Genomic DNA, 24491 nt, shown 5'->3' on the forward strand with positions numbered 1-24491 from the left:
CAATCTTTGGAAGACTGCGGGCAGCTGTCGTAAATGTTCCTTTTCTGAGGTGGAGTAAATAAGTGCATTGTAGCTGATTTGATTACCCTAGGGGGGGGGGGTGGGGGGTGTACGCACGTTCTGTATGGTGTCTTGGAACACCTCATTTGCTAAGGACACCCCTAAGCTCAGTTTCTTGCACCTGAAGAGGCCTACGTATGATGAAAGGTTGTGGTCGGCCATGAGTCCTCACACAGGAGCACTTGGCGGTACCCACACTTCAAGTCTGTCACTGATAAAACAGTGGATCCCTGTAGGTTCACACTTATGTCGTCCAACCTGGGTGTGGGGTGACCCTCCCATCAGAAGCTTTTGTTGGGCAACCTCATGTCGACGCAGATTGTTGTCATCTCTGGTTATTTTGGTTTGCGGGCGACGTCTATTGGGTAATCCCATTGTGTTGGGCCTTCTACCCTGTCTAATGTCCTCATCCTCCAATTGCTTGAGGGCAGCATCTTTCTGCCCCTTGTGAAATGGAGTTCAGCGGTGCCCGACCACCACAGACTGCAAAGACCTCCTGTCCTTTGAGTCACCCTTTGTCCCTCAAAGAGGTTTTGGTTGGTGTGTAATCACACGTCAATGTCGTCCTCATTACACTGTGTGCAAAATGGACCAGCCCAGTCTTTTTCCATGCTACAGCTGAGCAGAGTGTCTTTACCCTTGGGGGTAAGATAGAATGTGGCCAGTGTTGAAGTTCAGTTGTGTGTCACGCGTGTAGAAAACCCCTACTGGGGAAGTGGAAGAATCGCTCCATAAGGGAATATGCATATTTCCTGCATGGAAAGGCGAGATGTCTGGCAAAGAAGCCGGAACTGGGCTATCAGTATAATGTCACTGATGCACCGATGTCTATCAATCCAGTTTTTCCTTGTAACACCGCTGAGATGAAGAACCACTACATGTCTTCGTCATGCTACTGGTTTGAGGTGGAACCCTGGTCTTCCTTGGTGATGGCTGCTACTCTGGCTTGTCTTGTTCCGGTTGTGAAAACTGGACTAAGCTGGCCGTTAGCTGGACACGAGGCTTGGTAGACTCTGGCAAAGAGGTTTGGTTTGCCAGACCCCACAGGTCTGCCCCACCACCGGAAAACCGTGAGCACGTAGGAGGGATCCCCCACAGGAGCCATGTGGTCTTTTTGCCAGCTGTATTTCTTTGTTTGGCTGTGTGAGTGGCCACTGTGTCCCCTCTGTTGGTTGCATATACTTTTTTTCTTTGCGTGAACCCTTCCTCGTCTCTTACAAGTGCACACTCTGGCTGTGGTGCGCTTGTGAGATTTACCGAGCTCTAATATTCACTGAAAAGAAATATCAGACCCCTTAGTATTTGCCCCCAAGTCGGAATGAGGAGTAATGTTTTGATAATGTGTTCCTCATCCGTTAGGGCACGCAAATGCATCAAGGGAGTCGGACACTGCTTGACCAAGTTTGTACCTTTCCTAGTCTTTGTTTACTAACAGGCTTAAGTACACACGTAGTGCACTCTAAGTTCCTCGGAAGGAGCTGTCACCCACTGTACTCCGGGGCCCTCATAGAACAGGACTATTGACCTCATGGAGGTGGCGTCCATCTCGTAGGAAGCAGGTGTAGAAATGGCGTGCAGGCTGGCAGCCCAGTGCACCGGATGGTCAACTATGTGCTTGTTGTAGCGGGTCTGGGGCCGTCGAGTAGCACAGTGCCCCGGTCCTGTGCCACCTTGTTGCCTGTTGCTATGATGGTCTTAGCCTACGACCAGGACGACTGTCGGTGTATTGTGGACGGAGCGAATAAACGATGAAACCCAGGATATTGCTGCTAACTGACCTCTGCCCCGGAAGGGAGGAGGCATATGTTCCTGTGATGATGCTGTGCTGCAAGTCCTGCATGTAAAGGTCGCCCTTCGCTACAACACCTGCGACAAATGCAGCAGCAACGCTACTATAGAGACATTGGGACAAGGTTGCTGGAACAGGGATAACAAAACACAGATATACAGGCATACACATACTTGGGCACACATGTTGATGTAGGGACATAGGAAATGGATACTGGGACACTGACATGACCTTCACTGAGACACTGAAACAGACCATGGGAGAAAGACACACTGGCAAAATCACACTCGTATGGGCACACTAACGGTACATACATGTACACTGGAAAATTCACACCAGGCACCGACATAGGGACAGAGACTCTTGAAAGCCGACTCAGGCAGGGTAACTGGGTCATGGCCCCGAGCACGCAGATTCTACCTAGGAAAGACACGATGCACCTCTGATAGTAATTTGTTGCAAGAGGCCATGCAAAGGACATGTGTGCTCTAGAAACTGCACCATGCCTGTGCTGTGTGCCAATTCTGGCTGCTTGTGCTTTAGAATTCTTTGTTTCCTAGTTTACAGCATTGTTTCTCTTTCGCCGGTGGTTATTGATGACTATTGTGACACATGACTTTGCTTCAAAAGTTGGCGTTGACCAAAGTTATGTCGCGGAAAGGGAAAGTTACGACAAACCAGGGATATGGACAATGAAGGTTTACAACAGTTGCACGTTGTAGGAAATGCAACATAATGAGCCAGCCCCAGCCCTTGTTTAACAAAGACCCCGGAGGATAGCTTCGGGGCAACGCGCTCATCTTGGAAACAAGACGACGCAGAACAACACAGTTTCGATCTCCAGGTCCGCACTTAGAAACCTCTGGGTATTAAGCGCGTTATAACCAATTACAATTACAATGTATGTATAATGCCGATTATTCCTCTTGTATGGGTTTTGTGGTGTGTTGTATGCCACTCAGGGCAGCATTAGAGCCATTTGTGGGGGGTATTACAAGAACGTTGCAGTCACAAAGGAATGACTGGTTTAATTGATGGACTCCAGCTGGGGCCTCATTACGAGTTTTGTGCTATTTTGTCCAGAAGTTCCTCAAATTCATAATACCATTACCCCTTAAAGGAATTTCTTGGGTCTGCATGATTTCAAGTAATTGCCGCCACACAGAAGGAGATTCAAAAGATGAATTTCATCTTTGAAACCTGTAATTTGGAGAAGCGATCAAACATCCAGTGTTCCGAAATATTGGGTGTTTTACCTCTACCGCCAAACCCGTAATCGGGCCCTGTTCTTCTGTGTAGTAGCGTTGATGTTTATTGGTCAGGGTTTTATGAAGGGAAGACATCCAAAAGATTAAAATGGTGGGCCAGCTGTCTTGGGCATATGGCTGGTGATGTGGTGGGTCTAGAGACGGGTGTTGCAGGTCATGTGGAAATGCTTTGGGGTAACGTGTGCAAATCCAGGTCTGGGGCAGCTTGGAAAAGTGTGGGTCCTAATCCCGCTCTGGAATTTTAGGAAGTCTGCTTCAGACCTCAGAAGAGGATCTTCCAGAGTCTGCAGCGTGGTGGGAGCTTAGTCTTCCAACACAATGTAGCAATGTTAACCTTCACTGTAGGAAGCAAATGCACAACGTGTTTCCTGTAGTGAAGGCTAATATTGTTAACTTGTGAGTCCCACGGCGGAATCGTGTGCTTTTGCTTCCAGAACCTTCACTGTTTGGTGGGAGACGTTCGGTCTCCTTTTTGGGCAAATAAAGGGATGTTTACAAGTTTGTTGCTGTTTTGTAATTTCAGTGTTTTCTTTGAAACATAATATATGCATGCAAGTGTCCACTTAAAAGGGGCACCGGACCCACATTGGGGGAAGGGTGAGACTGAAAAAACGGCTAAAACTAGAAGCGTAGCAGAGTTTGAGTGGCCCAAGTAGGCCCGAGAAATGACAGATTGTTTTATTGTGTGAGCTAGCTTCAAGAAGTGAAACTTTACACACATAAAACAAGATAAAACAAGCCGATAAACATACAAGCAATACATTCATATATAAAACAGAAAACAAAACCAAAATGTCAAATTAAAAAAGACAGATGAAATCCAGTTCCTATGCCCAGGTAAGGGCCCGGCTTAACTCATCGCTGGTCTTTTTGAGGCAAAGACTAGATCACTCGCTGAGCTAAAGCCTGAGAGTGTGAATTCAAGGGGGTGCACCCGAACCTATTAAGATGCCACCCCGGTAAGCTTCTTCACAGCATCTAGAATTGCAACAGTAATATTGCTTAACTAACCACACCAAGATCCCTTGTTTTGTTCATGTTTGCAGCTCTGAAATGACTCGATGCTTCGCAGATCTGACCCCGCTCTCGCTTACAGTAGAGTTTGCGCAACATTTGTGAAACATGAAGTATTATAACATAACATTTTCTGTTGCACAAAGGAAATCTGGGGCGGTTCCTTTTTTCAAGGGAACCAACTGAGCACAAAAGGCCCAGAGGCTTTCAGCGGCTGCCCTTGCGTTTTCCTTAAAATCAATGGACTACTTTCAGGGTTGAATTTCAGGATTTCCCCGAATACGCTGCGCAAGTTGATTATCAATTGTTTTTCTGCTTTTAAAGTGAGATTTCATTTCTGCAGCTTATCATGGCTTTTGGTTTAATGCACATTTCTTTTTTTTCTTTTTGTGTTTTTATTTGTATTTTTTTTTTTCTTTTTTTCAGGTACAAGATTGAGAGAAAAAGATGACTCGGCTGAATTTCAAACCTATATCTAATTCTTCACCTTCTATACTCGCCGACAATGGCTGGATAAATTTGGAGGTTATTTTGCCCAGCAAATTAGCAGAAAACATGTTCAAATAAAGTGTGGGCAAGTCAGCAAAATGGAACAGATATTTTTGATGTTGATGTTGACCGTTTGAACTTGCAACATGAATACTACTTTGGTTTACAAAAGATGACTTCCTTTAAGACTACCTATTTTGAAAATTCCACTTTGCTATAGAACAAAAATGCAGCAGCAGTGTTTACTGGAAACTTTCGTGTTTCGCTTTGCCTCTGCAAAGGGGCCTGCATTTTACGCAGGCGGGATGTCTATCCACGACCGCGACGATTTTGGCGTTGAGCAGATCGTTGAAGTAGAAACCCAAGAGGAGGACATTGAATGCAACATGATTTCAGATGCTAATAAGCTGGAGATCTTCCAGGAAGATAAGAAAGTAGCTGAATGGAACAGTTCCTGGGGTGACTTTGAAGGTTTTGGGGAATCTATGGCCAAATCTGAGACTTTCGACTACACGCTTGAAGTCCTCAGAAGCTCCTCAAAATCAAACTATTTTGAAAATGACACACATTGTGACGATATTGATGGCCCTGCTTCTTATGAGCGCTGTGAATCAGATCAACCAGGCGAAGTGGATGTAAGGACCGTGGCTCGCTCAGCGCTGGAGGTTGGTGCTTTGATGCATTGCATGGTTTAATTAGCAAGTGTGTTGTGACACTTTCTGCTGTGTCTAAGTAATTGGTCTACCTTGTGATTCCTTGTTCAGAAAAGCAATTACAAGATGTTGCTGTGTGACGAATGGAATAGTATTCAACGGTAATCATCAGGGGAACTGATGGTGCTTATATGGGAGGGGGGAGAAACCCCAGAAATGCAGAGTCACACAACTGCTCAAAATCATTGTGCACTACATTGGGGTGGGGGAACTGGTATTGGGGGTAAGGGACTGCATTCTTCCCTGACCTCTCCCCTCCGCTGCCTCTCTTCTCCTTCAGGTCAGCTTTCAGGGTGTTCCGATCTGCCCGCTGTTCGAGCTTAATCGTTGTATGATTCTGGCCTCGCCATCCTCGCTGACACAACTTTGCATGTGACGGACACTGTCTCTACTTTGTTACAAGGCCTGCACTTCTGTGCTTGGTTGCCCAGCATGAGTTTACTGTACAGCCGAGTGTGGCGACAGGTTCCTCTCGGTTCCACCTTCTCTTCTGTGCTCTGCCACATAGGCCCATTCGTCAGAATAGAGTGCGTTCTCAGGGATTGGTATATTGTTGAACTTCACCCCCCACCCCCATGTCCCCTTAGTTCTACAATGCAGCTGACTTGTCCATACACGGTTGTACACCGTTGAGCCTGGAGGGTCTGTATTGAGAGTTTTGACAACAGGGCTTTTGCAAGTAGCAAGATGGCTCCAGCCGCTGACCCTCTCTCTGTAGTTCCCTGTGCACTGCTAGCATGGTCGGTAAACTCCCATTCCTGGCTCAACCCAGGTCACCCAATCCACAGGACCCTTACCCAGCAGCTTGTACTAGCTCAACAGTGATTGTCCCTCGTCCAATCCCACCTTTCTTGGCAACATATCTATCTGGGCTGAGGGTCGCCTACAGAGATACGATTTGGGGCTCTGGTTCTCCCCGAGCCATGTGAGTTCGTCACCATCTCTTTCTCCTTGTGCCTGGTATTAGGCTGCATCTCACTGATGAGACGCAAGAAGCCTGGAACATGCCCGTTGCTTGTGTTCCTGGCATAGAGGATGTGGCCTAGCAGCTTGGTCCCGAATGTTCTCTTTGCGGAGGTTCTGTTACCGATTGGCATCGGCTGGCTTCGTTGTGCAGCAACACACTTGGGCTACACACCAATGGGTTGGAATGCTGCCCAGGAGGCACTCCATTTGTCAAGAGGTGTTGGCTAAAGCATTTTCGCCAGTCCGCGAAGTGCGGGTTGATTACTGAGGCCGATCAAGCCCAGCAACCTTAGTAGGATTTCTGCTATGGCTTGAAGCGTGATCCTTCAGCTGGTGGCCACCCTTTCATAAAGAGCTCTGCATAAATTCACTCTGTGTCCCTTGCATGATGAAGCTGATGGGTTCTGAGACCACAGCCAGGCAGGTGGAACCAAGCTGCAGAAAAGTCATAGCAATGGGGGAGGGGTGGTGTCAGCTAGGCGCCAGCCGGCCGGCCCCGCCTAACTGGAGACGTTGATGGAATAAATCATTATAATACTAAGAATTGGAAAAATAACCTCCCACAAGACTCTATAGGCTGAACTACCTCAGTTTCTACCTTTTTAAGAGTCAGACAAATTCATATTGTAGCCAAGACAACAGGATAAAGGAAGCAAATGCATAGGGAAGTTAACAGTGGTCTTCAGTGTCCCAGGCTTTAGAATTTATACTCGCCACTGGCCATTTATAAGTGAAAAAGAACTCTTGGTGAGAAAGGAACAGTGTGCTGTGTGCATATGCGGAATTGAGGAGGCAAGTGACGTTTTATGCCTGCCTACTAGCAGGCAACGTGACATGTTTACCCCTGAAGTCTGTCATATATATTCACAAATGTGGCCCATTTTTACTAAATGTATCCATCTTTTCTCGCAGCAGCTGGGACATTTTGTCATGCTATCGAGGTTTTTAAAAGGGAAGTAGATTCACAGCAAACTAAATATCCCTTCTCGTGTTCATCCTCTTGTTATTAAGTGCATTAGGGATTTAATTTATTCTGTAGTGATATCCACCATAATTCTCTCACTAGACTATTGCAATGGCATTTATCTGGGACAACCTAAGTACCAGTGTCAGCGGTTGCAAGTCCTTCAGAATGCCGCAGCCCAATTGGCGGTCAGGGTGCCTCGACTGACTCCCTCTTTAGCTTTGCTACATCGTTTGCAATGGCTACGGGTGGCGGCTCGTATTGAGTTCAAAATTATGTGTATTGTCCATCGAGCTGTGCACAATGTGGGCCCTCACTTTTTGAAAAATAAACTGGAAAGATGCTGTCCAATGAGAAATTTGCGGTTGGACTCTCATCAGCTCCTTAGGATTCCAAAATGTCGGCGGAAGCGTCTGGGGGGTCGTTCCTTCTCAGTGCTGGAGCCTAGCCTGTGGAATGCTCTTCGGCTAGGCCTAAGAACTTTGGTTGACTATTTTCCCTTCAGGAGAGCCCTGAAGACGCATCTGTTCATCTTTTTCTTCCTCTCTGCTAGAACACTTGGCATCCGTGTATTTTTTAGTCTGCCCCCTCCCGCTCAGCGCATAGACGGCCTATGGGCATAAGTTTGCGCTTAATACATTTTATAATAATCATAATAGTATATAATTTCATTTTTCCCTTTGCGGGGCAGTCTCACACGTAAGCCCCTGCTAGACGTTTGATTTCTCCCGTCCCCCCCAGCTCTAGAAGGAGCTGCTGGAAGGAGAGCATTGCATGAGTCTCACACGTAAGCCACTGCTAGACGTTTGATTTCTCCCGTCCCCCCCAGCTCTAGAAGGACCTGCTGGAAGGAGAGCATTGCATGAGTCTCACACGTAAGCCACTGCTAGAGCTTTGACCCCTGGCACTAGAAGAAGCTGCTGGAGAGAGGGCATTGCAGGGCGGTCTCGTGCATAAGCCGCTACTACACATTTGATCCCTGGCACTAGAAGGAGCTGCTGGCAGGAGAGCATTGCAGGACAGTCTCGCAAGTAAGCCGCTGCTAGAGCTTTGACCGGCCAGCACTAGAAGGAGCCTCTGGAGAGAAGCGTGTGCCTGTCTATTTCAAGCTTGTCTGCCAGAGGCCCAAGATTCTAAAGGCCTTCTGGAAAAATCATTTAAGGGCTACGTTGTCCTAGCAGAGTTGTTCTTTTATATATTTATTTATTTTTCCCTTACCCAAGAGTTTTTGGTTCTCTTTCAAGACTGGAGAGATGTGGTCTAATTTTCTGAGAGCCTGTACTGGTCTTCTTGCTTGTGTTGGACTCTTAGGAGCCCTTGTTGCTCTCACTCTTTGTAACTCCAACATAGTAGCACACAGTGGGCCCCTCAGCATTCCCTGGAAGCTCTGCTGACTTGCACCTGGAGGTTCCACCAAAGGAACCCTCCAGAATATCCTCAGATGAGAGACGGTTGCCTTGGAGACTGCCGCATTGTAGCGAGAAAATGAGTGATAGGATCAAAACCACATCTCTACATTGTTGCACTCTTCTTGCATGTGAGCATCTGACTGGTTTTGTTAACCCCTTGGGTGCCAATGACATGTTTCTGGACCAATGTTCCCAGTGCTAAGGCTTTGACACGTGCATCATTTGCACGCCTCTTGAGCGGTGCAGATAGCACTGTGGCGGAATGTCTGCTGCAAGTGAAGGGTTACAAGTAGATGGGTTTCATCTGCCTCCCAGAGACTGTCATAGCAGAGGCATCAACTCTAACTTAAAGCCAAGGTCTGAGGCTCAAGGTCGCGATTTAAACTACAGAAATTCTAAGGTATCGGGTTGAACTGAGGTAGCGCTGTGGGATATCAAAGACCTACAGACATCCAGCTTTCTCTAGAGACCTGAGGTCTTTCAGTCCTTCTGTCTGTCAATGTACAATGTCCCCTTGGTCGTCCCAGACTCCCAGAAGATCTAAGCAAAGCTCAAGGTGTTCCCTGTTGTTAGGATTAACCCCTTCTGTACTTGTTACAGTCTCTGCCGCAGCCTCTCCAGTCACTTGGGTCTTGGGCACTCCCAACCCTGCTTCCTCTTGCCCTGGCACCTCTTCATTCTTCTTTGCTATTTCTCCAGTCAGTTCTCCTCCCTCTACTTCCGATTGCTTCTTCGCCCCCATTGATTCGCTGCATTCTGCTGTCCTCCTCCGCTCCTGCCTTGCCTCCCATATCTTCCCCCTAAGGCACCTTGGTACCACCTCCCTCCCCCGTTCTCTCTCTAAACTTCTTGCCACCATCTCCTCACTGCTCCTTTCACTGCCCTTCCCTTCCTGGTTCTCAGCCGCTCCGTGGATGCTTGCATACATGTTTCCATGCAGTGATTGCCTGATTGCTTCCTCCTATTGTGATGCCTTCCGCAAACCACAGATGCAGCCGGGGGTGTACCTACACCGGGAAGCCTGGATAGCAAACACTATTTTAGCTGAAAGCAGGTTGTCAAGTTCATACTGTCCAGCTCGCAGGAACCCACTACAGAAGACCCCTGGGCAAATGCAGCTGGAGGGGTGCAGCACCTAACAATGTTACTGCTATCCAAAATCAATCGGACTTTGTTTTGGTTGTGACTGGCACTTAATGCTGATAAATGAGCACAATCGATTCTCCCCCTATAATGATAAGGTCCTCACTGACCCGTAAGCTTGGTTCTCTTTGATGTTTCCACATTTTGAAGGCTGTACGAAAAAAGACTGGTTTTGTTGTTGTATTTTTGTAGACAATTTTGTGCTGCCTTCAAATGCAGAAATATCACACTACTGGGGGTCGGGGATCCACCCCCCAGCCCTCTGTGAAGCCAATTCCTGCCCTCCCCATGCCAACCCCGCCCTCCCCCATGCTCCATTTGATTCTAGCTTCAATTCGTCCTCCTGTAGTGACAGCTATGATTCTGAGCAGGCTGGATTACTGCAATTCCTTGTACTTGGTGCAACCAAAGGGGCTGATTGGCAGGCTACAACGTCTTCAGAATTTGGCCATGAGGCTAGCAACGGGTACCCCCTATGGATCCCATGTAATCCCTGTGCTACGCTCTCTTCATTGGCTGCCCGTGGCACAACGTATTCAGTTTAAGGCCCTCAGTATCGTTCATCGGGCTGTGCACGGTATAGGTGCTGAGTACCTACTTGTCAAATTTGAGCGATTTATCCCCAATCGCCCTTTACGATCAGCCTCTGCCGGTATGCTTTGCGTACCCCTCTATCGCCGCTCTCGAATGGGTGGCCGCGCTTTCTCTGTTTCAGCGGCACTGCTGTGGAACAGCCTTCCTTCCACCAATAAACCTTTGTCCAATCATCTGTTTTTTTCAGAAGCCTCTGAGGACTCATCTTTTCGGAACTATTGTCTTTGATCCTGCTTGCTTTCCCGTTTGCTGTGGTCTTTTTCTCTCCAGCGCCAAGATACCTTTGGGTGAACGTGCGCTATATAAATAACCATAATATAACATAACCCTCACACACGCTGGTGGTATTTCTTGGATATCACAGGCGTTTCACCCTGTGAGCCCCTCTTTCCTCCCATGCTGCCTCCCTGCCTTCCTAAGCATTCCCACTCAACCCCCACCTACTAACATGCAAACACTCAAATTAGCCCGCCCCTCAATCCCTCGCCACAAACATTCCCGCTCCTCCCCCACCCAGACAGACACAGACGGACACACACACACGCATCCTTAAACACACTTACCTGGGACGTCCCCGATACCACTCTTACAGCTGCATCAGCCTGTCAGCCCATGTGAGCACTCATGTGCGTCCAGGGGTGTGAAGTTCCATTTAGAAAGAGCTTTTGGAGCGGTCTCTGAGCAGTCTTTCTAGATCGAATTATTCTTGTTTCTCAGGAAAATGTCACTGTCTACCGTTAGTTACTTAGTTCCAATAGGATAGGGATGAGCTGGTGAGCTTAGGGGTGGACAATGTTCCTTATTCAGGGCCAACTTCACAGAACGGTGGTGGTTCCCAGCCCCCATCATCTACCCATTCCTTACAGAGCTATGCAACCTGTGACTAGGCAGATGTGTGGGACTACTACTTCCATAATTCCTCACCATTGACTATGTTGGGTAGGGCTGATGAGTGGTAATACAAAACCTTTGAGAGCTAACTCCTGCCTAGCCTGAGACATGGGACGTTGACTCAATACTTAGTAAAAAAAGGTCTAGCGACATGCATTAACGTGGGTCCTCAAACGAGCGATGAGAGGTTAGCAAGCCATGAAGACTTAAGGGAACGATAAAGCTTGCTTGAATTTGAAACAGTCGGGTTCGAGCATGAGTTCCAGTTAACAGCTTGTTCCAAGATTAGTTGCCCTTGACAGACATTACCTCTTCCCAACTTCTTTTCCACCAATAGGGCACTTGATTGATTTTATTGGCAGAGTCTGCACAGACCGAATACACAATGTAGTTTCAATAGTTAATCTTGTATACTTTGGGCCCACGTGCCGGAAACCTCTACCTTTGATGCCATAGGTTTTTGAAACATCACTGGACTGCGAACCAGTGCAGATTTTGTGATGCCGAGGCATTGGTAGGGGGACTTGACTGGGTCCCCTACCCCAGGTCTTTTGGTTGTCGCCCCAGATAGAAGCTCAGGGTCTACAACCAAAAGACTAGCTAGCCCCGAATCTCGACAGTGCCAACATTAACGTAGCCCTGGATCTTTTCCAGACATAGCAACACCCCGTCCTAGAGATGTGCTCATGTTTGCCAATGCCTCGGACTACGCATGGAACTCTGTTTTGGATGAGTTGCCATTTGTACCGATCTTTCTTTGGGGGAGCCCCGTGAATGCTGTTGCAACAGTCCCGGTTTCAGAGGTCTACCTCCTTTACAAAGTCCACCAGGTGGCGAAGATCAGGGAAGGGAAGAATTGCCTTTGAGGCTTGCATTTCAAGTTGGCATCCAGTGTGGGGCTATCCAGAGTTGAGTGAAAGGTTGGAGGTCAAGGTAATTCAGGGATTCTTGATGGATGGGATACCACCTCTCTTTTAGCTCAATTAGGGGACATGGTACTTTCAATCACCCGGCTTTATATAGTTTCAAGGGGAACGTCGGTTTGGCTTGGCTGGTGCTATCCGCTCCTATACGGCTCATCGGCATAAAGGTGGAAGAGGGGAATCGATTTTTTTTTTTTTTTTTTTTGTACGAATAGTTGTGGCTTCACGTAGACATTAAATGGTCAAGGTTGCAATGAAACCTTGGGAGACCCCAGTGTGCTGTTTAATCCAATCAGACAAGTTGGTTCATTCAGGTGTCAATAGCTGTGCTTTCAGGAATGCTCAAGGCCATCGTGCCACCAGTTTAACATGTTTACAAGGAAAGAGGGACTAAATAGTGTGTTTTCCTAACATGAGATATTGCTGTGAATGGGTCTGCACCCGTAATGTAGCCATCATTGAATTGTAAATTGAAAATAAGGCATTGGACAATGTTAGAATGTTCCTACTGTACTTACACAAGATCATTTATTTTCTTTAGGACCAACAAAAATATGCCAACGTTTTCAAATCCAGTTTTCCAGAGATTCCCATCCAAGAGCCCACGGAAATCACAAAGAGCTTTGAACAACTTCTGGAAGCGAGGGAAGAGGATAATGAACTTGTTAAAGTTCTAACAACACAACTCGGGTAATGTGTGTGTATTGGCTGCTTTGTGTGTCATGTGACAAAACGTTGCCTTGTGGAACTTTCCAGCACCAGAATTCCGTCAAGTTGCTTGATCTAGAGAGGAAGACACTGTCAGTTTGCAAGGTGATTGGTATTGTAAGTCATCAGTTCGACGATCCAATTGGCTAAGTTTCCAATGAATGGTGGTCTTGCTGGGTGCGGTGGGCTGGATCTATTCTTGACGGGCATAAGCTTTTTTGAATCTTTTGTTCTGTTCTTATGCTTTGCTTTTACTTTCTATGTTGACTCATCGCCTTGCAGCTACTTCTTAGTGCTTATCAGAATAGAATTATAAACAAACAGTGATAAATTCTGGTCTGCTGATTCAGGAATCGTCGGGAGGCAATGGATGTTTTGGTACTCGCATTGTGGAGAAGCGGGAGAGTGTGAGGGGATGCAGTGGGTTAAGTTAGAATGAAAAGGAGGAGTAAAATACAAAAAGGTGTTTATATGCAGACAAGTAAATGAAAGGTAAGTATTGCCTGTGGGGTCAGGGTGGGCGTATATCGCCACGACTCCGAATCGGCATACAGTTGACTGTTTCTTTCCATCTTCTGTATCCCTGCTGGAGGTGCGAGGTAAGGCGTTTAGGATAGGGTTGGTACTGTTCCATGGTTTTGGATCGAGAATTCCCAACGCTTTGCTTTCATGTGTTTGATTGTTGATTTGTGTTGGCAGATGCGCTTAGATTAAATCTAGTTCAAGGTCCTGGATGGGATCTACTTTGGCCTGGATTGAAAGGTAGCTGGGGCCACCACTCCAAAAGGATTTGTGTAAACTGCAATTTTTAAACTTGTTTCATAAGGCCGTTGGAAACAAAGGTAATGGTTGTATCGCAGGTTTGATGGGTATCAGTCAGTTACTGAGCCGAAGAAAATTTCGAACACACAAAATACTGAATTTCCAAAATCCCATTTCCACACAATTATTTGTGTGGGGGTATGAGGGAGCACAGGGTAGTGCAAAATATAAGGGCAATATGGTGGGTTGGATGGGGTCTAATTGAGGGGAAATATGAGGGGGGAAAATTGGTATTTTCATATTCAAAATTTATCTTTTCGAGGTGATCACAAAGATCCGGTTTGATGTCCTTTTTTAAGCTTGATTCCAGACTGTCTTCTTTACTTTATACTGGTCGTTAGTTTGTGTATTTGGTTTTAGGTAGAGGCGCATAAGCTACATAGCAACAGCCTATACCTGCCATCGCGAAGGATCGGGCTAGTACTGCCGCACTGGTTGAAATCCAGGAATAGGAGACTCTTGCAGGGCTAGGGATGCCATTGGTTCATTTCATGACTGCGTTGGTTTGTGGACTGACTGTAAGTTGTGCATGGGTTGGGGCTCCCAGTTTTTCTTTTCATACTTCTGTTTCAAGGTGTGAGCGGCTCTAGTGATTTGGAGCGTTCAAAGCATGCTGTGGGCCGCTGATTTAGTGTGCTTGAGACAGCGGGCACTGTCTCATCCAGTGAAAAATGTGGTCCAACCATCTGATTATATTGGCTTGGTGTCTTCAGTATTTATCCAGCCATTGGTGAACGTTGGTATTGTCAACTGAAACTAAAAATCCAGCTTGCATTAATTGATGAGTTGCACAAGCAAGCAAGTGTAGAACAACAGGTCTGTGTGAGAGGTCAGAAATGTGAGCAGGCAACTCTGTGAGTGATTTTTAAAGTTAGCCATTTTATTAAATTACACAGGCTGGTTAAACACCTCACCATCCCTACACTAATGAGGATTCCCTGTCTAAATTAAACTAAAGGAAACCTTCTTTCAATGGATATCTGGCATTGACATGCATACATGCAATAACATAAGGAAACACATGGCAAATACATGGCAATATTTAACAGAAAACATAATGCATCATTGAGTATGTCTCTTCTGGGTGTAATTTCCCTTCCCCAGATTTAAGCTACATCCTGCTCAACAGTTCCAAAAGTAAGGTAGGAAATCCTGATCCTTGTCCACAAAGTTCTAACACAGTTCTTGGGAATTCAACACTTTATCAACTGTTGCACTGTATCGATGGGTGCCTGGTCTACTCTCCTGCCAATCCTACAACTACCACAATAGCTGTTTTACTTCTCATACCACGTGTATCACCACAACAGTGATCCCATTCGAGTATTCTCGCCTGCCCGACTAACACTAAAGAAAAGTTACAACAGTGGTCCCCTCCAACCTTGGACAATAACAGCTTTGCAGTGTTTGCCAACATATATTGTTCAACTGCTTTTTAGGGAAAACGGCATTTATCTGAGCCCATATGTACTCCCTCACAACTCTACTCCGCTCCCTCTGGATAACCTTCTCCAAAAGAGCAGCCTGGTTGCCACTTCCCCTTTCCTTCTTTACCAATAGACAAACAGTGACAAGCCTGAAGCTTTCTCTGGTTTCTCTTTTGGCTTTGGCAATGTAGGTTTGTATTAACTACACATGTTGGTATTCCAGAATCTGAGTAGTGGTTTGTAGAACCCTGGGGCTTTTCGGGTCTTTGACAATATGTGATGGAAGGGTATTGCCACGTTTTCAGCCCCTTTTGGCTTGGGTATTGCTTGTGTGAATTAAGTTTCAATGGGATTTCCCCACTGGGTTGTAGAAGTCTCTCACAACCTGCAAACTCAGTTCTAGAGTCTTTTATTTTTAAGGAATGCAGCTTTTGCTGGTTTCGGTATTCGTAATATTCATCTGCATGACACACGCGGCCAGCATCAGAGCATCCCAGAGCCATTCATATGCTGCAGACTCACCGGGTAGGTTGCTCTTGTGTGCCCCGTTCGGTGCTCGCAGGACCGTTGTATTTGTGGCTTCTCCCGAACCGACATTGGATCGCCTTTGTGTTTGCCATGCTGATTTGGAGCTGCCTCTGCTCCTGAGAGTTCCGGGTGCAGTAACCTCTCGGCTGCTTCTACTTCCCGCTGCGCAATCTCTGCACAGTGTGCTCTGGATGGGCAAGTGGGGGAGCGTTTCCCTCTCATGCTTCCCGCTGCGCAGCCTCTGCAGTTAGCCATATTAGAGCCACATACCCTCTCAGGACCTGCACTGGTCCCAGCGTCCTCTGGCTCCTCTGATATTGCTTCCCACTGGTTACACAGCCCGCGTGGATTTTTCCAGCCCTGCTTCCTCTGCTTCCCTTTTACCTACACCTGTGGTGGCCTTTTAAACCTCTCCATCTCCCTCAGTTGTGGGTCATTTGTTACCAATTAGCTGACCACTGCTGCATCTTTGTTCCTCTAGCTTCCTCTTTCTCGTCCCAGTACTGGGGGAATTATGGGACTTGAAGTCCCTGATGACAGTTGGTTTTCGCACCAATATCTTCCCCCGATGCCCGACGTCAACTCTTTAGGACATTTAGGGGTGTCATCACAGTTAGCCACAAAACAGGTTTGAAAAGAGGAATATGGATCTTTAGTAACAATTCTTTCAGTATTCGATAACTTCCTCTTGTACACCTTTGGGAGTTTGGAAAACTTCTATCTGCATGAGGTTCTAAAAAGAAATGTTAATTACTTCCAGCACCACAGGGTTTCTGGCAGATTCTATCCCCATTCAAATGGTTAATCGATGGAACCATTGGCTTATTATGGCAACAAGCCATCACATACTGGGGTAGCTAGGTGAAATCCTCCCTAAGTGGAGTTAAATACTGTGTCTCATCCCATGAGGATCGCTCACCCCCCTGACCCTTTTCTCCTCCCAAGTTATCCTCCCATAGAACACCACCCCCAAGACCAGGAGTTATCTGCCCTTCCGTGGCCACCTGGGCGGAGACTTTAGGCAGGGGTTCTGTGAGGACTCCACAGGGTTCATCACATCTGTTTTCCTTGACTGGTCACAGATTGAACAGTGCCGAGGGGGGGTATCCAGTCATTCCCTCGAATACAAAGCATCGAATGCAGGAACTGGCAACTGTCCTTGCACATAGGAGTATGGATGTTTGGCCAGCCACAGGCAATGTTCCGTCATGGATTCCTTACGCTATCTCCACTTCCTGAAAGCACGCTGGAGTTTGTTATTGCTCTAAATGTGCTTTCCAATCAGATCAAGCAAATGGGGGCAATAGACAGATGCCTGGTCTTTATGAACCGTCTAGACATACATTTGCTGTATCCTTTGAAGAACATGCTGTATCCGGCGCCGCTCAAGCAAAAACAACACAAAACCAGGTACAAGTCTCACATCCTTAGCGTGTCATCGGCCAATAGGAAGCCGGGTGATGCAGGAATGGCATGGACCTGGGAACTCAGGGGGGGAGGGTAAGTGGGGGCAAGCAGCAGTCAGTAAATCGAGAGGTATTCACATGGAAACCTGCTTGTGTTCTTTTAGAATAACACCCACCTGGGCAGAGGAGTGTGCCAGGTCAAACGTTTGCAGAGCTGATGGACCCTGGCACATGCCTATTTGCACCCGGTGGATGACTTGTGTATTCCGGCCAGCACCGGCATAGCGGTCACCCCGGCTCTGCTTCTCAGAACGAGGAAGTCCATCTCTTTTCCTTCCTTTCAAAGAAAGGAACTAAGATTGAGGATGTAGACTTTTATTTATAAAGGCCCCAACGGAGGACTAGCAGATGCTGCAACAAAGCCCAATTTATTTGAAAAATGTCTATGGATGTTCAAAGTGTGTAAGACAAAGCACAGTTGCACTGCTGCGTCCTACAATGTGGTGTTATGATTACGTTTGAGCAGAGGGTGCCCTGCGTGGACCATAGTTTGAACACTACCGGCACCGAGAGACTAATGTTAATATACAGTGTTTTAGCTCCCAATGCATGCTGCAGATGTAAACATTAGTGCAAAGTCCATACAATTGGCAGGACATCCACTGTAGTTTACTTATGCCATCCTTCGGTAACCCCAACCGAAGCAGTGGCCGCAGGAGGCACACGTCATGCTGGCCACATGGTGGGCCATGCAGTGACAGGGTCAGCAGTGGAATCGGTGCAGTCAGCCTGACCATGTCACATCTGCAGTGGAATCTGTAAAGTCAGCCTGACCCACAGTGCAGTCAGCCTGACCATGTCACATCAGCAGTGGAATCAGTGCAGTCAGCCTGACCCTGTCACATAAGCAGTGGCATCAGTGTAGTCAGCCTGACCCTCAGTGCAGTCAGCCTGACCATGTCACATCAGCAGTGGAATCAGTGCAGTCAGCCTGACCCTGTCACATAAGCAGTGGCATCAGTGTAGTCAGCCTGACCCTCAGTGCAGTCAGCCTGACCATGTCACATCAGCAGTGGAATCAGTGCAGTCCGCCTGACCCTCAGTGCAGTCAGCCTGACCATGTCACACCAGCAGTTGAATCTGTGCAGTCAGCCTGACCTTCAGTGCAGTCAGCCTGACCCTGTCACATCAGCAGTGAAATCAGTGCGGTCAGCCAGACCCTGTCACATAAGCAGTGGAATCAGTGCAGTCAGCCTGACCCTCAGTGCAGTCAGCATGACTCACATCAGCAGTGGAATCGGTGCAGTCAGCCTGACCCTCAGTGTAGTCAGACGGACCCTGTCGCATCAGCAGTGAAAACAGTGCAGTTATCCTGACCCTGTCGGATCAGCAGTGGAAACAGTGCAGTTATCCTGACCCTGTCGCATCAGCAGTGGAAACAGTGCAGTTATCCTGACCCTGTCGCATCAGCAGTGGAATCGGTGCAGTCAGCCTGACCCTCAGTGCAGTCAGCATGACTCACATCAGCAGTGGAATCGGTGCAGTCAGCCCGACCCTCAGTGCAGTCAGCCTGACTCACATCAGCAGTGGAATCGGTGCAGTCAGCCTGACCCTGTTGCATCAGCAAAGGAATCTGTGCAGTCAGCCCGACCCTCAGTGCAGTCAGCCTGACTCACATCAGCAGTGGAATCAGTGCAGTTATCCTGACCCTGTCACGTCGGTGGAATCGGTGCAGTCAGCCTGACCCTCAGTGCAGTCAGCCTGACCCTGTTGCATCAGCAATGGAATCAGTGCAGTTATCCTGACCCTGTCACATCAGCAGTGGAATCAGTGCGGTCAGCCTGACCCTCAGTGGAGTCAGCCTGACCCTGTCACATCAGCAGTGGAATCAGTGCAGTTATCCTGACCCTGTCGCATCAGCAGTGGAATCAGTGCAGTCAGCCTGACTCACGTTGCATCAGCAAAGGAATCTGTGCAGTTATCCTGACCCTGTCACGTCAGTGGAATCGGTGCAGTCAGCCTGACCCTCAGTGCAGTCATCCTGACCCTGTCACATCAGCAGTGGAATCAGTGCAGTTATCCTGACCCTGTCACATCAGCAGTGGAATCAGTGCGGTCAGCCTGACCCTCAGTGCAGTCAGCCTGACCCTCAGTGCAGTCAGCCTGACCCTGTCACATCAGCAGTGGAATCAGTGCAGTTATCCTGACCCTGTCGCATCAGCTGTGGAATCAGTGCAGTTATCCTGTCCCATCAGCAGAGGACTCTGTGCACTCAGCCTGACCCTGTCCCATCAGCAGTGGAATCTGTGCAGTCAGACTGACCCTGTCGCATCAGCAGTTGAATCTGTGCAGTCAGCCTGACCCTCCATGCAGTCAGCCTGGCCCTGTCACATCAGCAGTGGAATCGGTGCAGTCAGCCTGAGCCTCAGTGCAGTCAGCCTGACCCTGTCACATCAGCAGCGGAATCAGTGTGGTCAGCCTGACCCTCAGTGCAGTCAGCCTGCCCCTGTCACATCAGCAGTGGAATCGGTGCAGTCGGCGTGACCCTCAGTGCACGTGGGTTGGCCTCTGTTGGAGGGTAGGTGGGCAAAATCATGTTAAATTTAGAGAGGAAGGGGGGCATTATGTACTGGGTGACCATGCTTTCCACTTCAGAACAGCTCTCTGTAGAGGCCGTGGGTGAACCTGGGGAGGGTATGATGCACTCACAAATACACGGACACAAGCTCTTGCAGTAACGTCCGTCTTTATTTCCCTTCAACAAACTATATCCCTTCCCCCCACAACCCCACCTGTCACTTCCCGTTATCCCCTCGTCACTTCCCTCCACCCAACCACCCGCCTCCTCGTGTCCATGGGGACGTCAACATGACATCTCCCCCCTTTTTAAACAGGTACCAGACTTGCACAACAGGTGGTTGTCCAGTGGGCTATATCAACCCATTTCTTCGTTCCAACGGCGAGGCTTATTCCGAGCCCTCTGAGGACATGAACTGATGGACGCTGGAGGACTGCCGCTGCTCTCGCCCTCTATGTGAATTTCTGGATCTGAGTCCTCCGTGTCTCCATGGTCTCCTTGGTATGATTTGTCCGACGCATAGTCAATGGGGACAATCACACGCCCACTTAGTTGCCTCGACCCTAGCGACAGAATTCCCTTGAAGTCGGATGAATTTCGAGTGACAGAGCCTTCCAGGCCATGCGTGGTGACCATAGAGCCTTTCTTCTGAGTGAACAGCAGGGGTGCTTCCTGGAAGACGGCCGTGTGCTTGTGCGTTTGTGGTTGCTTCACGGCGATGACATCGCCCACCTTGATTGAGGGTGGTTTTGCTCCTCGGCAACTGTCCGCGTATGCTTTCATGCGTGCCTTCGCATCATCGTCTCTCTCACTTCCTTGTCCATTTCAGGAGGGTTGTTGCTCTCTCGGGCTTGTGGGAGGTGTGTTTGGACATTTCTCCCAAACATCACTTCCGCAGGGTTCTTCCCAGTGGTGCTATGAGGGGTACCCTTGTAGTTTCTCATCAGCTGGTTCAGTACCTGCTCATATGGCTGCCCCGTGAGCTTGGCTATTTGTAGTGCTCTTTTTAGATTGGCCATGGAGCGTTCTATCATGCCATTCGCTTGTGGCCAGAGAGGTGTTATCTTCCTATGATGGAATCCCATGTATTCCACAAATTGGGTGAACTGATGCCCACTAAAGGGAGGTCCATTATCTGTCTTGAGCACCTTGGGAATCCCATAGGCAGACAAGATGCGATTCAGGGCAGGTATGACACGATGAGAAGCCATCGACGATATCAGTTGGGCTTCGGGATATCAAGAATATTCATCCATCACCGCTAGTACATACCTCCCCCCTTCCTTCCCTCCCTGCCACTTATGGGCCAAAAAGAAGTCGGCGGCCACAGCTTCCCATATCCCCTTTGGGAGGTCAGACATGTTTAGTGGCTCTGGGTGTCGGTTGGGAGTGACAAGGCTGCACATGGGACAGGCCCTGAGCGCCTCTTCCACCATGGAGTCCATGTTCGGGAGCCAGGTTTTCTGGCGAAGCATGCGCTTGGTTGATACCATTCCCCAGTGATTTTCGTGGACTAATTCAATGATCTTCACCCTCAATGACAGGGGTATCACCAGCTTGCAGTCCTTCAGGAGGAGATGATCTTCGGATAGTGCCAGTTCCTCTTTTATCTGTATGAGACGCTCTACCTCTTGGTGTACAGGGTCACCTGCCGCTCTTCCTCTCTCCTTGGCCCTCCTCCACATTTCAGAGGCAAGTCCCTCACATATGATCCGATAGGCAGGGTCATTTTCTGTCTCCCACGCTATTTCTTCGGTGGCTAGCCCTTCCGGGTCGGTTTGATGTATGAGGTATCGAAGATACCTGTCCGCTACTGAGGGTTCTGGTGCACACCCATCCCGGGGTCTTCTGGACAGGAAATCCGCAGGGTTTTCTCCTTTGCCTGGCCGATGGACAATTTCAAAGGCATAGTCCTGTAGACGCAGCTCCCACCTGTTGATTCGGACTTGCATTTTTGCTTGTGGATTACCATATAGGAATAGAAGGGCTTGGTGATCTGTGATGACTTGAAAAGGTTTTCCATATAGGAAGAGGTGGAAATGCTTGCATGCCCATACTACAGAAAGACCTTTCTTCTTCGCTTGCGAGTACGCCTGTTCAGTAGTGGAGAGACTCCTACTGGCGTATGCGATAATGTACTTTTGCGAGTGGTCTCTTGAATCCACCTGAGCCAGTATGGCCCCCAGTCCCACGGAACTTGCGTCCACAGTCAGTTCAGTCTGGCGGCCGGGGTCGTAATACGACATATTTTCTGCCTTGGCGACTCTCTACCTGATGATTTCAAAGGCTTTTTGGCAGTCCTCCGACCAGTGAAATGTGGCGTCCTGGCGTTTCGGGAGGTTCACTTACGAAGGCAAAGTCCTTTATGTAGCGCGCACAGTAGCTGGCTAGTCCTAGAAAAGCGCGCAACTCTGATACTTTCAATGTGGGTGCGGTTTCATTTAGTGCAGCCCCTTTTTTTTTGGTGTCATGCCCGTCTCCGAGAAAATATGTCTGAAGAATCTTAATGTACTCTTCCGAAACACACTTGTTGCGGTTAAGCGTGAGGTTTGCAGCTTCCAGGGCTTTGCAGACCTTCATCAGTGCCTCGTCATGTTCGTTGACGTCCGTGCCGAAGATCAGAATATCGTCACTGTAGTTGAGGCAGTTTGGGATGTGCTTGATGACATTTTGCACCTCGGCCTGAAATATTTCCACGGCCGAAGACACACCGAAACTAAACCTCTTGTACCGGAACAGGCCCAGAGGCGTGACAAACGTAGTGATATTCCTGCTCTCGGGGCTCAGTACAAGTTGATGGTATCCTTTTTGTAGGTCCAACTTAGAGAACATCTTGGCTCCGTTTAGCAGGTGTATCATGTCAGTAACACAAGCAGCCAAGGGCCTGATTCATGGAATTATTTGCGCCGAAAACTGGGATTTGTGTGCCATTCTGCCCACAAATCCCGATTTGTCAAACGGGGATTTGCGGGCAGAATGGCGCACAAATCGCCATTTTCGGCGCAAATAATTCCATGAATCAGGCAGCAAGTGTCTCTCTCTCTCCATATGGCTGCATCAGGTGGGTGCACCTGGTGAGGGTATGACGCACTTACAAATACACGGACACAAGCTCTTGCAGTAACGTCCGTCTTTATTTCCCTTCAACAAACTATATCCCTTCCCCCGCGCCCTACCCGTCACTTCCCGTTCCCCCTCGTCACTTCCCACCAACCAACCACCCACCTCCCCGTGTCCATGGGGACGTCAACAAGACACTCTTTGCCCCAGGTGCAGCACCCCGTGTGGCAGCAGGCCACTTAGGGCCTGATTCATGGACTTCTTTGCACGGTTCAAAGTGACTTTCAACTAAAGAATGACTTTGCATGGACTTAGCGCAGCAAAAAAACACTTTGCACAGTTCAATGAATCGGGGTCTGTGTCGGCAGAGCAAAGTCACTTTGAACCATTAAAAAAATTCCATGAATTGGGCCCTTGGGGGCAAACACATATGCTACATACGCAGGCATGCGCACAGCACACATACACATCAGACTCAGAGAGCAAACACATAGGGCCCGATTCATGGACATTTTTTGAACGGTTCTAATTGACTTTGCACTGTCGACACTAATCCTGATTCATGGAACTGTGACTCTGCACTGAAAAAATACACTTTGCACAGTTCCATGAATCAGGGTTTGTGTCCAGTGCAAAGTCACTTTTCAGCAGTGCAAAGTCAGTTTGAACCGTGCAAAAAATTCCATGAATCGGGCCCTTAGTGTTTAAAATGTAGCTTTCTGTGGCATCTCTTTGGTCTTTGTTGTTCGTATGTTTAGCCGTCTCTAGCTGGAAATCAGCCAGTTTAGTTACTAAATCACATGGGATGTAATGGAATCGGAGAAGTGGCTCACGCGCTCCAAGGACTCACCCCAGATTAACACATGTGTCTTCTTTCACATCTTTTCAGAAAGGATTCTTGGACCACGTGGAGGGCTGCTCCTGAGGCAGAAAGTTCACTGAGCTTGCCTTATCCATGCAACGAATCGCTCAAAAACCTCCTTCTGGCTCTTGGAATGGATTCCAGTGGAAAGGTAACCATTTTGACTTCCTGTGCTTGTACCATTGTCCTGTATGTGTCCATTGGCACCGTCGCTATTTAGCGCGGCGTCGGAGCATGCCAAAAACATGTTCCACTTGCAACGTTTGATGAGATCAACGTGTATAAAACCTTGCAGTCGACCTTTAACACAAAACACATGTTGTTGATATATTTGATGTCACCAACACATTTTCTGCGGGCTGGGCACTGTTTCCACGGCAACTGCTGTCAATGATGATCCGTCACGAGAGCCATGTTTATCAAACCTCTTTACTGGTCACCCAAAGAGCTGTCCCTGGGCTCCGTTTCTTTTATGATCACAGACCTACAGCAATCCTCACCCATATGTGGAAAAATGGATTGGTATTGGCGTAACGCGCTCTACCTCCTTAGAGTTAGTTGAACAAAATGATTGCGAAGAAAAGTCCATTTTTTTTTTTTCTCAAATTTTCATCTGTTCGTGATTTTAATCCCAATGAGTCAGCCGACATGTGTTTCGACCTGAGTCGTCCTCAAGGCCTTAGTAGCTCCCCAGAGCACCTGGGACTAAAACCATAGACCAAGAGTGGGATTGCATTTAACGCAACCTAGATGATAAAGAAATTGAATTTTGGGACTTAACCCATTACAGCAATCAACCACTAGACACCAATTAAAGAATCATTTTTATCCAACAAGCGCGCCAGCCACTGACAGTTCATTTGAGGAATCAATCCTG

The 24491-nt window shown here is 48.0% G+C and overlaps 1 protein-coding gene across 3 annotated transcripts in view; it reads left to right on the top strand.

The window, feature by feature from the left end:
* Window positions 1-24491, top strand: part of CLBA1 (clathrin binding box of aftiphilin containing 1) — a 242249-nt gene that overhangs the window by 176086 nt on the left and 41672 nt on the right. For all 3 annotated transcript variants that reach the window (XM_069638156.1, XM_069638158.1, XM_069638157.1), the window contains exons 2-4: window positions 4558-5285; window positions 12765-12913; window positions 23642-23765. In XM_069638156.1, coding sequence (XP_069494257.1) covers window positions 4848-5285; window positions 12765-12913; window positions 23642-23765 — 711 coding nt within the window. In that variant the 5' untranslated portion in view covers window positions 4558-4847. The remainder of the gene's footprint in view (window positions 1-4557; window positions 5286-12764; window positions 12914-23641; window positions 23766-24491) is intronic.

Source organism: Ambystoma mexicanum, chromosome 14 (assembly GCF_040938575.1).
Source record: "Ambystoma mexicanum isolate Mex_15411 chromosome 14, UKY_AmexF1_1, whole genome shotgun sequence".
NCBI classification, from domain to species: domain Eukaryota; kingdom Metazoa; phylum Chordata; class Amphibia; order Caudata; family Ambystomatidae; genus Ambystoma; species Ambystoma mexicanum.